The following is a 15,384-nucleotide window of genomic DNA, read 5'->3' as shown; positions in this document are numbered from 1 at the left end:
CTGGAACTTATCCACTACTATCTGGAGTCAAAAGTGGCTACAGGACCTTAACCACATGGGCTTTTCTTAGGAAAGCTGTTGGAAGAAGGATCAGAAAGAAAGTTCAAAAGGTAGGTCCTCAAATCAAGAGCTATCCATTCTGACCCAAACCCTTCACTACTGTTCATCTGAAAATAGGTGTGCACAGGGAAGAGCGGAGGCTTTAAAAAAATAAAAAAGTGTCCAAACACTAACCACACACATAGTTCTTGACTATGTTCCTGCCAGTTTCACACAATGCCTTGAATTAGAAGCTGTTCCAATTACTGAGATTTTAATAAAATCTCCAAAATAAGCCAAAAGGCTATGCTTTGGCCCTGCAATTGTTGTTTGTTTTTATAAACTCCTCTGCTGTTTTATTATTTCCTCCCTTAAGGAATTCCTGAGGAGAATAAATTTAAGATAGTTTTTAAATTGAGTTGGATTTACTGCCCAATTATGCTAATTTTCTCATCCCTCTTCATTTTGTCACACAAATGGGGAAGTAAGTTTATATTTGCACAGGTCTTCTAAAGGGCAAAAAGAACCCACCAAAATTATGGTTTTCCAAGATAGTAGGATTTAAGATGATTATCTTTCACTAAAGTGTTTAAGCAAGACACAATGATTTAATTTCACTGAGAGAGAGACCAACTTTAGCAAATTTTGATTGGCCTTACTTACGTCAATTAAATTGTGATATAACAAGATCCCATAGACTTGCTCAATGCTAGCTGAATTTTAGAATCAAAAACCTTGCATGGTTTGTGTTAACAGCCAGAAAACTCTACCTTCCCCCAAGTGACATGTACTCAAGTCATTATCCTACAGTCTGAGGAGACTGATTTAGGATTAATAATTTATTACCTTCCTGTACTGCAATGTAGTTAAGAATATAGGACAATTTGGCAGGAGAAAGTTCCTGTTGAAGACTCATTGCTGTAAGATATATTCCATTAGTCATCTGCCTCAATTTGGGTGCCCAGCAGATACATGAAGAGCAGAGATATAATGCCACCTAAAAAGTCTCCTGAAAATGCTTTTCCCCTGAAGTTAAGACCAATGCATATTCAAAATATACCATTCTCTTAAAGGAAAAAGACACCACTGGCTCTGACTGGTACAACAGAGGATACAGCCCTCAAAGTAAGGGCAAACAAGGCAAGTGAGGGCAAGGCCTACAGGTACCTTTTTCCTGCCAGGGACACTTACTTGGGTTCAGGAATACAGGCAGGTATGAGAACAACAACAACAAAAAAAGGCAACTAGTGGTAAAGAGACCTCTTGCTAAGGCAGGAGGTGATTTTGTCCCATCTGCAGTCTCTGTAGAGGTTGAGGGTGATAATTAATCTCTCCCACCCAGAGTTTGGGAATAATTAAAATATAAAGCATGGCAGTTAGGTGCAGATGAAGATCAAAATATTATCTTTATAGTAAGTGATAAAGATGACTGGAGAACGTGGCTGAGATGTGTAATCACAAATGGCCTTTCTTATACTTTCCTATACTGAATACAACTTACCTAACTGGACAAAATGCAGGCTGACCTGGCATGGGCAGACCGGCTAGAGCATGGAAGTGAGACAAGACATAAAAATCCTGAAGACTGGGCCGGGCGTGGTGGCTCATGCTTGTAATCCTAGCACTTTGGGGGGCCAAGGCGGGCAGATTGCCTGAGCTCAGGAGTTCGAGACCAGCCTGGGCAACACAGTGAAACCCCATCTCTACTAAAAATACAAAAAATTAGGCGAGCATGGCAGCATGCACCTGTAGTCCCAGCTACTCGGGAGGCTGAGGCAGGAGAATCGCTTGAACCCGGGAGGTGGAAGTTGCAGTGAGCCAAGATTGTGCCACTGCACTCCAGCCTAGGTGACAGACTGAGACTCAATCTCAAAAAAAAAAAAATCCTCAAGACTGGCCACTCCATACAATAGGATTCTTTTCTAATCTCATCAATCAGAAAAATCACTCTGCCACTCATGGAGTGAGTCGGAGGAAAGGCAGAGGATATAGCAAAAATTACTACCCAAAACTTGTTCCCTCCTGGGGAGTGAAGTGCCCACTTAACAGGCTGAGGCTGAAAAACAGAGCAGGAAAGAATGATGTTCCCTAACATGTATATTCCAAGGTACATTATCTTTAATCCAACAAACCTTTATTGCTACCTACTACAGCAGGTATAGTGCTAGATGCTAGAGATGTAACTATGAGTAAAATAGTTTCATGGAGTAGACAGACACATAAACAACTAATTAAAGTAGACCTCTGCTCGAAGCCATAATGGAGTAGCTGGTATCAGACTCACCGTCCTGCCGTAAACAACTACAAAACTGGACAGAAGATACAATCCAACTGTTTTTAGTCAGGAGATAACAGGCAGGGCAAGGTTGCAATCCTGAGAAGGGAAACCTGAAGTGAGCCCCATAACTGCCCAGCTGTATGTTAAGGGACAATTTCCCAACCATGACATAGGAAGCTGGAACCCAAACAGAACACATGGGTCTCACTGAGCCCAGAAAGCGGAGACGTGAGTTTGGCTAGAAGGTGAGGGGTAAGAATTTGAGAGGAAGGAGCTGTGAAGAAAGGGGGCTCCAGAAGTCCAGTGGGAGGGTCCCCTGCCAGTCCGTGGCTAGACTACAAAGGCATGCGGCAAGACCACATGATGTTTATTAACTAGATGGTAGATGCTACAGGGCTGAGAGGGAGACTCACTAGAGGTCAAGCAGTGCCCTCTAGGGGGGCAAGAGGAGCATGCTGGAACTCTGGCCCTGCCAGAGTGAAGAGTGAAGCAATCACATTAATGCCATACACCAGCAGAGACACCAGAAAGGCCTCACCTTAGGAGTAAGGACCACACTCTAGAGCAAAACCTACTTTGAACCTCTCCTCACAAAGCCTAGGGCCACACAGAGTATAACATGGTATAATCATAGAGAGATGCATAGATATTATGAGAACATTAGAGAAGTCCACACCAGGGGTCTCAGGGAAAGCATGAGAAAGGAGCTTATGTTTATCTGAATTGGAATACATCAGGCAGAATGGTAATGCCATATGCAGAGAAATGGAGCCCTCTACACAGAAATGTGAGATGAACTGTGACATGCATGTGAAGGACAGAAAAGAATAGAGAATGACTCAGGCAGCCAGGTGCGGTGGCTCACACCTGTAACCCCAGCCCTTTGGGAGGGTGAGGCAGGTGTTTGAGACCAGCCTGGCCAACATGGTGAAACCCTGTCTGTAGTAAAAATACAAAAATTAGCCGGGCGTGGTGGCAGGTGCCTGTAATCCCAGCTACTCAGGAGGCTGAGGCAGGAGAATCGCTTGAACCTGAGAGGCAAAGGTTGCAGTGAGCCAAGATTGTGCCACTGCACTCCAGCCTGGGCGACAGAGCAAGATTGTGCCTTGAAAAAAAAGAAAAATGACTCAGGGATTTCTACCTCAGAATATGGCTAGAGGTGGTCTTTTCATGGTTATAGGGAATAAAGGAAAAGAAAGGGGGTAAAAGATCACAGGTTCAGTTTTGCTATACTAAGTTAGAGGTAGCCGTGAGACATCTTGGCTGGAGATGTGCAGCATACAGATGGCTAAGTGGTCTGGAGCTCAGGAATAGCTATAAATTTGGAAGTAGTGAGCACATAGGTTACAAGTGAGGAAATGAATGAGACTGCCCACGGAGACCACAAGTGGGACAAAAAAGGGTGAAACAGACCCCTGACAAACAAAAGATGTAAGGGAGAGAAGGGAGTGGGGGAAAAATAATTAGAAAGTGCTGTGCATTGGCTAAGAGGAGGACAAAACAAAGCATGGTGTAACTTAAGGCAAGTGACGAAACGGTCTCAAGAAGGTAATCAAAGGTGTCAAATGCAGCAGAGATGTTAAGGTAAGAAATAAAGGCGTCCAACTAGGAAGGTCAGTAGTTACCCTGGCAAAAGCCAAGGTTTGGGCAGAAGCCAGACCTTACTGAACTCAGAAGAGGACGAAGGTGGGAGAATGGAAATAGCAAATGTGGTCTACTCTTTCAGAAAGCTTCACTGACTGCAAAGATCAAGTCAGGGAACTGGACAGCAATCTTTCACGAAGAACAGTGCCTGCCTCAATAAATATTTATTGACTGAGTAAGTAATTTTAAAAATGAACAAAAGAATGAAGAAATCTATACCCATCCAGTTGTTTCTCTAGTCCTTGTCTCTAACTGTGTCAGTTTGTCCATCTATAAACTGAATATGTATTAGGCCCAAGCCAAGTTCCATTTCCTCCATGAAGCTTTCCTTGATTTTTCTAACCTTCAACAACCTTCTCTACTGTAATAGAAAAGATGAATAATAACAAGTGTTGGCGAGGATGTAGAGAAACTGGAACCCCCATACTTTACTGGTGGAAATGTAAAATGGTGCAGTTGCTGTAGAAAACAGTTTCTCAAAAAAGTTAAACCAAGAGTTACCATAACATCCAGGAATTCCACTCCTATAAATATATATATAAAAGTGAAATTTTATATATAAATTTATATACATATATAAATAATGGAATTGCTGGATCATATATATATTATTACATGTTTATATACAAATAGTGGAATTGCTGGATCATATATATTATTACATATATTATACATATGATCCAGCAATTCCACTATTTATATATGTAATATATACATATATAATTACATATAATTATACATATACGTGATTATATATAATCCAGCAATTCCACCATTTATATATAAATTTATTTCATATATATTTATATATAAATTGCATATATATTTTTAATATAGTGCAATTGGATATATACATATAGTGGAGTGGAATTACATATATATGTTTTATATATATATATATATATATATACATGATCCAGCAATTGTACTATTTATATGTAAATACATGTATTTATATATACAGATACCCAAGAAAATTAAAAACATGCGTTCACACAAAAATGTATACATAAATGTTAAGAGCAACATTGTTCATAATAGCCAAAAAGTAGAAACAACCCAATGTCCATCAACTGATGAATGGATAAACAAAAGTGGCATATCCATAAAGTAGAATATTATTCAGCCATAAAAAGAAATGAAGTACTGATACCTGCTAGGATATGGATGAACCTTGGAAATATTATGCTAAATGAAATAAGCCAGACACAAAAGGCCACGTATTGTACGATTCCATTTATGAAATGTCCAGAATAGGCAAATCCATAGAGTCAGAAAGCAGATTTGTGGTTTCTAGTAGCTGGGGGAGGAGAGGATAGGGAGTGACTGCTAATGGGTACAGGGCTTCTTCTAGGGGTGAGAAAAAAGTTCTGGAATTAGATAGTGGTATATCTCAATTTTAAAAAACTTCTTGGCCAGGTGCGGTGGCTCACGCCTGTAATCCCAGCACTCTGGGAGGCCAAGGTGGGTAGAATGCTCAAGGCCAGGAGTTTGACACCAGCCTGGCAACATGGAAAAACCCCATCTCTACTAAAAATACAAAAATTAGCCAGGTGTGGTGGCGCGCCCCTGTAGTCCCAGCTACTCAGGAGGCTGGGGTAGGAGAATTGCTTGAACCCTGGAGGCTGAGGTTGCAGTGAGCCGAGACCGTACCACTGCAGTCCAGCCTGGGCAGCAGAGTGTGACTCTGTCTCAAAAAAAAAAAAAAAACTTCCTCTAATCTCTTTACTACAGAACATCTAAATTCTACCCATCTCTTTAGGACTACCTCTACTTGTTTGTATTGAATGAAATTACTGAGAGGTTCCTTGAAGACAGAGTCTCATCAACTTTCTCCTGGACTATTTCATTAACATCCTAATGGATACCCTAACCTCTAACCCTGACCTCCCTCCCTTTTCCATCCATCTCCATCTCCACAATTACCACTTTTCTATACTCCTGCAAAAATTATTCAGAAATTTACCAGTATTATAGTATATTTAATACAGTATTAATAGTTTTATATTATAGTATATTTAATACAGTATTAATAGTTTTATATTTAATACAGTATTAATAGTTTTATATTTAATACAGTATTAATAGTTTTATATTTAATACTAGCATTAAAGTATTATAGTGTTTGCCTTAAGAGGTGCACAAGACAAATCCCTGGGGCATGAAAAGAAAATATTAGAACTCTTCATATTTGCTTCTGTCAATCCCTTTAACATTTTGTTTTCGGCATCTCTTACACATACATAAGACATCAGTATAAAATTACGTGTTATAATGTATAAATTTATATACATGGGTACATTCTCAATTTTTCAATGGATTAAAGTGCATCATGAAAAAAATTTATAGACCATCTACCTAAAAAGTTTAAAACTGAAGCTTCTTAGCATAGCATACAAGATCCTTTGTGACCTAGCCACCACCTACCTCTTCTGGAGCTGCCATACCAGCTTTGCTCTTTATATTCCAGTAGTGCTAAACTGCTTGTGGAGTTTCTTCTATATACCAGGCTGTTTCACTTTTGTGCCTTTGCTCTTGCATTCCCATTGCATGGGAATACCCTTTGAATCCTTCAAATTCAACCTTCACAACTCTGTTCAGGCATCAGCTTCTCTAGAAGATGCTTCTCTAGAAAGAACTCCTTAGAGCACCCTCTTTGCCTCCAAGCTAAATGCTTCTCCTACGGTTCCAGTAGCACTCTGTGCGTTGCATCTTTTTTTTTTTTTTTTTTTTTTTTAAGAGACAGGGTCTCCCTCTGTCACCCACACTGGAGTACAGTGACATGATCATAGTTCACTGCAGTCTTGAACTCCCAGGCTCAGGTGATCCTCTCATCTCAGCCTTTCGAGTAGCTAGGACTACAGGTGCCCACCACCACCGGCTAATTTTTTTTATTTTTGTAGAGATGAGGTTTCACTATGTTGTCCAGGCTGGTCTTGAACTCCTGGCCTCGGGTGATCCTCCTGCCTCAGCCTCTCAAAGTGCTAGGATAAGCCAATGCACCTGGCCTCTACCTTTTCACTTGCTACTGGTAGTTATTCTAGAGAAAGGATTGTATTGTACTAATCTTTATTATCCTGGTGCCTAGTCTAGAAGCAGACTCCTAGTAAGTTCTCAAAAAATGGTTCTGAATTGAATAATTTATCTCTGTACTCAAAATACGTATTAACTAACTGTATAATCTCCTTCCCAGAGGTAGGGAAATGTCAGTACAAGTTTTCATAGCCAACTGTTAGCTTTGGGCCTAAGGACATTGGCTTCAGTGATTCTCCTTGTTTCAGATTTCTAGGGCCAATTAGGTCCTTGCATCCCCCACAAACATGCACACATAACTCTTCAGATGTATACATTCTTTCTTTGTATGTGGTAATATATTTGTTAAGATTTTAGTCAATCTTGTTGGTCTCAAAAGCATTGGTCTCCTTAAAGTGCCTTTCCATATCTCTGCTCTGATTTTGTTGTTTTTAAAGCTTAATTCTCAAAGAACAATTCCCTTATTGGTAATTTATTAATTTATTCAGTCAACAAATATTTTATGCATCTACTATGTGCCCTGGTACCCGCTAAGAATATCCAGCATAACTAAAAGAGGCAACATGTCTGCTCTCAAGAAGCTGACAACCTATTGTAGGAATTTCCAAAACTCCTGGGATCACTTCCTATTTGTCTCCAGATGAGAATCCCCAGGTCCAAAACGCTATTTTTCAAGCCACTTAACAATAAAATTAAACAGAAAAATAGCCATTCCATGGCATACAAGGAAAACACAGACGGACCATCTTTTATCAAATTGTAATCAATGCTTTCTAACAGTAGGGCTTCAGTACTGAACCCAAAAGTGGAAATAAAAAAGCTCACCATGTCTAAGTCAACAGTTGCCTGGGGCTCTACCAAAGATGGAGCAAACTCCTAAGTGGGAAGCGGGAGTGAAGGATAACTGCAGAGCTGCCTTAATTTGGTTAGTTTTTCAGAAATAATCCATGAGCTAAATAACAGCAGGAATCAAGAATGTATTTTATCGGAAAAAAATGTAAACACTCAGGTAAACACTGAATAAACTCATGAGTAGAGAAATACTGACTCAGGCTCCCACCAATAGGTTTTTGCTGTTATTATTTTGTTGTTGCTTTTTCAAGTAGGTTGTTTTCCCCCTTATATAAAAAGGAATACAAGTATACCAAAGAAAGGCCTGGAAAACACAGAAAAATATGAAGAGATAATAATTCCTCTAGTCAAAAATATACATAAATATTTAGTTGTACATCTTGTTTCAGACTGTTTTCTATTACATAATTTTTTCTTCTTTTCACAAAATTGACAGCATATTGAATATGTAGTTGCATAACTTGATTTTATCATTTAATATTAGGAGCATTTTCCCTTGTACTTTTTTTTTTAATTATTAAACATTTTTTAATTCTAAAGAGACAGGGCCTCACTATGTTGCCGGCTGGTCTCAAACCCCTAGGCTCAAGCAATCCTCCCATCTTAGCCCCCGAGTAGCTGGGACTAGAGACGTGTGCCACCACACCCAGCTTTTCTTTTAAAATATGAATTTTAAGACTGCCATGTGGAGATGCAAAGATTTCACCACTCTCCTATAATTAAGCAGGTTTTAGCAATATTTTGCAGCACAGAATAAATGAGTGTTGATGAGTGCTCTCATTCACAACTATCTAAGTGTATCCTCCAGATAAATTCTTAAATGAAGAATTAAGTCGAAAAATATGAATTTTTTTAGGGCTCTTGATATTTATGCCAAGAAGTTCTCTTTTCAAACTCCTCAGCACTATATGAGGACAACCACATCACCCCTTGGCAGCACTGGATAGTTTTACTTTAATCTTCATCAATATGATAGATTTAAAAGGATATCTCATTTTAATCTGTCGTTTTGATTGGTAATGAGAATGAACATTTTAAATATATTCACTTTAATTTCTTATTTATGGCACTCTGTTTATGCCTTTTATTTATTTGTTCTTTTTTCCTTTCAGATGGAGTCTCGCTCTGTTGGCCAGGCTGGAATGCTGTGGTGCGGTCTTGATTCACTGCAACGTCCACCTCCCGGGTTCAAGCGATTCTCCTGCCTCAGCCTCCTGAGTAGGTGGGATTACATGTGCATGCCATCACGCCCGGCTAATTTTTTGTATTTTTAGTAGAGACGGCGTTTCACTATGTTGGTCAGGGTGGTCTTGAACTCCTAACCTCAGGTGATCCACCCGCCTCGGCCTCCCAAGGTGCTGGGATTACAGGCATGAGCCACCGCGCCCAGCCCTATTTATTTTTTCTATTAGGATATTCCTTTTAAAAAAAAAATGGGAAGGAGCTCCAATTAAATCAAAGTATATAACAAATATGTCTGTCACATGTTGCTTGCATGTTCCCTCAATTTGAAAATACATGGCTCTTGATCTTTTAATTTCCATGATAAAAGCTCCAAATTTTTCTAAAATAGAACTGGCATAACCTAATCCCCACCAGAACTACTCCTAACACCACCACCTTTGCACTTCTATACTTAATTAGGGTGCTGTTTTTAAGCACCAAGCTCAAGGTTACTAAAGACTTGCACAATGAGCCTACAATGCTGTGTTTAACCAAGTGCTAGATTGGAAAGCACAGAAAGACTTAGAATTGCTTCTTCATCCTCTATACTTTGAATCCCTCAAATAGGAAGCTGCTTACCATGGTACTGGGTAAAAAAAAAAAAAAAAATTGCCGCCAGGCATGGTGGCTCACGCCTGTAATCCCAGCACTTTGGGAGGCCAAGATGGGCAGATAACGAGGTCAAGAGATGGAGACCATCCTGCCAACATGGAGAAACCCGGTCTCTACTAAAGATACAAAAATTAGCTGGGTGTGGTGGCATGTGCCTGTAGTCCCACCTATTCGGGAGGCTGACGCAGGAGAATCACTTGAACCCGGGAGACGGAGGTTGCAGTGAGCAGAGATCGCACTGCGCCACTGCACTCCAGCCTGGCGACAGAGTGAGACTCCGTTTAAAAAAAAAAAATTGCCTTTGGTCCTCCAAAACATCACCTATGGTTGGAAGGCAGAGTACCAGAAGAGAAAGAGTATGAGCTCTACAGTGGACAAACCTGGATTTAGAATCCTAGCTCCATCATGTTCTTGCTGTGTGACCTTGGCCAAGTCATTCTGCCTCTCTAGGCCTCAATTTCCTTATCTATAAAATGAGAAGAAAACTATCTATTTTTGGGTTATCATGAAGATTAATGAGATAAGGTATGTAATGTTTACAATTAGGAGTCTGGTATGTGGTAGGTGTGCTTCAAAAAATGTGATTTACACCAGGCATGGTGGTTGGTGTCTGCAATCCCAGCTATTCAGTAGGCCAAAGTTGGAGGATCGACTGAAGTCAGGAGTTCGAGACCAACCTGGGCAAAACAGCAAGACCCCATCTCCTAAAAAAATGTAAAAATTAGCCAGGCAGACGGGTGCAGTTGCTCACGTCTGTAATCTCAGCACTTTGGGAGGCCGAGGCATGCAGATCACTTGAGGTCAGGAGTTTGAGACCAGTGTGGCCAACATGGCAAAACCCTACCTCTACTAAAATATAAAAAGTATAAAATATAAAAATTAGCCGGGTGTGGTGGTGTGCGCCTGTAATTCCAGCTACTCGGGAGGCTGCGGCAGGAGAATCGCTTGAACCTGGGAGGCAGAGTTTGCAGTGAGCCGAGATTGTGCCACTGCACTCCAGCCTAGATGATGGAGTGACACTGTCTTAAAAAAAAAAAAAAAAATCAGCCAGGCATACTAGCTCATGCCTGGAGGCTGAAGCAAGAGGACAGCTTGAGCCCAGGAGTTTGAGGCTGCAGGCAGCTATGATCGCACCATCGCACTCCAGCCTGGGTGACAAGACCCCATCTCTTTTTTTTAAAGAAGTGATTTTTCCCTACTCTGATGGTGCTAAATCAATTACTTATTTAATTCTAATGATCTTATATAAAATGTTGACCTGAAATAGTCAGCTGTCCCAGCAAAGCATCATCTGGGGTAAAAAAAAAAAAAAAAAATGTAGATCAGCTTTCTGTCAAGTACAACTTCCACTGCTATAATTATGCAATCATCAACCATCACTGCAAGACAACAAAAACCCCAAAGCTGATGTTACTGAAATTGCTAAATACAATAATTACTAGGGTCTCAAAATCATGACCACCAATTCCTTTAGGAAAGCAACAGAAATCTTTGTAATTATAAGGGAAAAAGGCTGATTAGTTATCCCAGACGGTGGTCTCTACAGCAGAAGGTTTTTGGTCACAGGCCAGAATGGCAGCATACACAGAAATCTTTCTCATATTGCTGTTTTCTCACACTCATACTATGAAAGCACAATATCAACAAAAGAACTTAAAAGAAAGAAAGAAAGAAAGGGCATTTTCCTTTGAAATTTAGCCTTCTTGGCACTGATTCCTGGCAAGAGGCTTTACCCTGGTGAAATAATCTCTAGGAGGAAAGCATAGTCTAAAAAATCTATCAACATAGCCCCTTTCTATGGAAAAAGTAAGGAACGCATTTTTCCCATAAGTGTAGATTCCTTTAGGAAAGGAAAGGAAGCTCAAGACCAGCCTGGGCAAATAGCAAGACTAAGCACCCATGCTGAGTGCTGTGCTACATGCTTTAATTATACTATCCCTCAAATCAAACCATGAGGTAGATATAACCCTTCCTCAAAGATAATAGGTAATCTGCTCAAGGTTTTATAGTCATTAAGTGGAAATACCCAGTTGACTTTTATCAAGTCTTAAAACGGTTGTGCCAATTCTCCCTTATGAAAAAGAATCCAATTTAAACTCTGGTTCCAAAACAAAACAAATAAATAAACCCAACAGACTGAGTATTCACCAAAAGGATGACCATTTCTGTCAATTAGCAGATTGTTTTTTCTGCCTCCTAATAGTCCTTAAAATGAACTGAGGGACTCACACAAAATGCCCTTTTCTAAAAAAAAAATCTTAAATCTATAAAGAAAATGGTACCTGTTGACAACCACAGAACGCTGAAGCAAAAGCAAGTATAAAACAGGTACAGGCTTCTCAACCACTTCGCAGATGTCTGCCAATAATATCCTGATAAAATCCAGGAAGCAGGATTTGGCTTGACTCCCAGCCTCTTCTCCATGGCCCTCCAGACAGGCAGAACCAGTACACTAGAAGGACAGAAAGAGAAGAAATTACATGCCGAGTAATTAATAATTAATTCCTGGAAATGTGGAATGCCAGAAAATCTGACAGATTAGGGGAAAGAAAAATTTCAAGTTTGTCTTTAATGGCTCAACCCTGCCTATAAATTTTAAACCTGGGCTTTGAGGTAGCCTATAATTATCAGAATAACAACACAGCAAGGGATATCAAATGAATCCACTGAAAACTGAAACTTTATATTCCTTTTTTTTTTTTTAATCTAACAGTAAATCACCTATGTGGTAGAATGGAAAGAGTACCAGCCCGCAGACAAGAAGATCTCTGAGTTTTAGTTGCTACTAACAGCTTTGTGACTTTGACCAAACACACTTTCTTACTTTTGAGGAGAAGAGGTTGCACCCTCAGAGGTAAAGTAACCTGAGGGTTATGTCTGGCCCAGTATTTTTTAAATTTCTGAATGCAAATGTCTTTTAGGCAGGGCATGCACTCTCCAGTCTGCTACTGTCTCTGCCCACCACTATTATCGTGAAAATCTGTTCAATTTACACCTCAATGCTACCCACCCCAATCCCTGCATTCAACAGATACTTATGTCAGGCACTATGCTGGCTACTCCAGAATCTAGGGGCTGGATTATTTAGGTCTCTTCCAGCAGAAAAACTCATTTACCATAAATTTCTCCCCTCATATAAAACTTTGCTATATTGTCTAAATTAGTACGTAAATATTAGCAACATTATGAGGGTTGACTGAGTTCTGAAGAAGCAATTCAAAAACTTCTGTCCAACTATGTACCTGTCATCTACATCCAGCAAACGACACAGGCTGCCAACCCCTAACTCCTATCCACCGCCAGCACACAGGGAGATCAGCATTGCCTGGGCTGGATACCAATGCTGACTAATACCAAGAAACAGCCACAGACATACACACAGCTGCAAAACTAAGGTGCAGCCCACCCAAGAAAAGGCTTTTGCAGAACCACACGCATCTGAAGGACTTCATCGTTCTCATTCACTTCCATCCATTCCTATTTCTAGTTGTTTTGTAGTTGTATTTCAGGGAGCAGAGGGCAGAAAGGAGGTGTGTGGGCCAGAGACACGTTCAAGAGATTACGAAACGGAGCCTAAGTTAGAAAGTACATCCAGCAACTTCTCTAGCCTCCCAAGACGGAACGAGTGAGTATGCATGTGTGCGTGTATGTGTGTGTATGAATCTTACCCAACACATTTCTGCCTACCACAAAAGGATTTAAAACTCAAGGTGACTCAACAGCTGTCATCAATAGCCTGACAGGTGGGTAGGAGAAGCAGAAAAGAAATGAATAGCTTTTGAAAAATGGAGTAATAAACACCATTGGACTAACAAGGTGATTAGAAGTGCCATGTCTAACAAATCCTGCGTCTAAGAGAAAGGCAGAGTTAATTTCATTTGAACTCCTAACCAGTCATTCCTCTGAAACCTATAATTGCCTAAGGGCACAAATCACTGCTAGGGTCCAGTTAAAGGCTTGCTGACCAAACGCAAGAACAACAACACATCACCAAGATCCGAATAGTTTGTTACTGAATCAAAGGGTAACAACCCAGGGAGAGAACACACACCCCCACAACACTTGACAAATGAAAATCTAGAAAAGCTCACAATAGTTCTGGCATTTAGGGCGTTACAAGTACACCCAAAATAAAAGCACTCTCTGTTGCAGCAGCTGTTCAGACAGAGCAGGGGGTAATGTTTACTTAATACTTCAGGTTGATGGGGGATGTATCACAGTTCAGTCTGTCAACTACATACGTGGAACTCCACTTATGTACACAGCGATAAGATATGTTTGAACAACGATGGAGCACGTCTGAAACAGCCTATTCAGTTGGTATGAGTAATCGAGAATAAAGCTCTTTTTAAAAAAGTCTCAGATATTTGGGAAAGTTACAGAACAGACTGCCATGAATAGCTTTGCTTATATTTTCAGACACTGTTTTCCAAATAGCTGGAAAAATGAACAGATTGTTCTGGGAGGTCGTCTTTCCAATTTGTTCCTAGTTTTCAGTCTGTTAATCACAGGAGAGAGCACAAGGAGAGTCAGCTAATGCTCTTCACTAACTGCAACTACTGTCAGTTGGACACAACCACTATGAGACCAGAAGCCAAAGAGTTCCTGGAATCCCGCCAGAGATTATCAATTTTGACTTCCTTCATTTCACCTTTGTGCTCACTGCAGCCACTACAGGACCCTCTGTGGGGCATAATTTTCAAAATCCTGGATGAGGCAGGTTTCACATTATAATGGACACATCGTGCTCAACCCCATCCCCTCTTCATTCTGCACCAACTTTCTATCTCGGTGGAGAGACCAAACATCAGAGACAGCAACTAAAGACTAGGCTGCAGAGGTCGAAGGTGGAAGAAGGACGGCAGCGCCCCGAACCCCGGCTGTCTGCCTGGCTCTCAGGGGATGGAGGGAGCTGCATGACTAGGCCCAGGCCCGACAGAAGCGGGGTTCAGCCTGGGACCCAAGCTGCGCACCTGCAAGGACAGAAGCAGCTGGCTGCCCTGGCCGAGCCAGGGGCGCCACCTCCGGACCCAACATCCGGCCAGCGCACCCGCTGACATCGCCCGTCCCGCTTGCCCCTCCCCTGAGCCCATGGTCCTCGGCCTGGCAGCCAGCCGCCCCCGGCCACCTACCGGGGCTCAGGGCCACATAGCGGGGCCCCGGCTCTCGGCGGCCTCCGCCTCCTCCTGGTCCATGGGCTCGGGGACCCCCAACCTTCGCTCCCCTCACCCGGAGGAGGAGGAAGAGGAAGAAGGTAGTGCGGGCTCCCCACCCGGACAGCTACCTCTCGCCTCAGCCTCCCTGGACAGCGACGGCGGCCGGAAACGCCGCCTCCTCCCACCTCCCCGGGACCGACCCGGAAACACACTCTCCATGCTAACCAAGCCCTCCCGCCCCTCCCCCGGGAAGGGCAATGCCGGCCGCGAGACCAAGGGGGAGGAGAGGCAGTGCTAGGCGGGTAAAACTACGCACAAGCGAAGGAATCTGGGCCCCCAGCCTCTCGCCGCCCGCTCTCCAGGGCAGTCTGCACCTTGCCTCCTTCGCTCGAGCCCCAGGCCCCAGACTCGGGCAATACCCACAAGCAAGATGGCGGCAACGGCGGCACCCCCTACTGCTTAGCACCCTGACTTGCCATTGGCCAGAGCCCGGAGTGAAGCAGCCGCGGATTGGTCAAGAGCGGTGCGGGGGTGGGGGTGGAGCTG

General features: G+C 42.0%; 1 protein-coding gene across 9 annotated transcripts in view; it reads right to left on the bottom strand.

The window, feature by feature from the left end:
* The window catches only part of KIAA0319L (KIAA0319 like), a 123,714-nt gene extending 108,385 nt beyond the window's left edge, over nt 1–15,329 (bottom strand). For 3 of the 9 annotated variants that reach the window (XR_010131651.1, XR_010131652.1, XM_055391541.2), the window contains exons 1-2: nt 14,815–15,014; nt 11,965–12,134 (exon numbers count right to left, since the gene is read on the bottom strand). Coding sequence is in view for 4 of the 9 variants with exons in the window: in XM_055391541.2 (XP_055247516.2) it covers nt 11,965–12,106 (142 nt within the window). In the remaining 5 variants the exon portion in view is untranslated. Of the gene's footprint in view, nt 1–11,964; nt 12,135–14,814; nt 15,047–15,154 lie in introns of those variants that run through there. The other 6 variants (XM_019015157.4, XM_055391534.2, XM_004025437.5 and 3 more) reach the window with 6 other exon arrangements.
* Nucleotides 15,330–15,384: the final 55 nt, after the last annotated feature.

This window comes from Gorilla gorilla, chromosome 1 (genome assembly GCF_029281585.2).
Source record: "Gorilla gorilla gorilla isolate KB3781 chromosome 1, NHGRI_mGorGor1-v2.1_pri, whole genome shotgun sequence".
NCBI classification, from domain to species: Eukaryota; Metazoa; Chordata; class Mammalia; order Primates; family Hominidae; genus Gorilla; species Gorilla gorilla.
The sequence above is the reverse complement of the archived record's forward strand: the minus strand, read 5'-3'. Positions and strand labels throughout refer to the sequence as shown.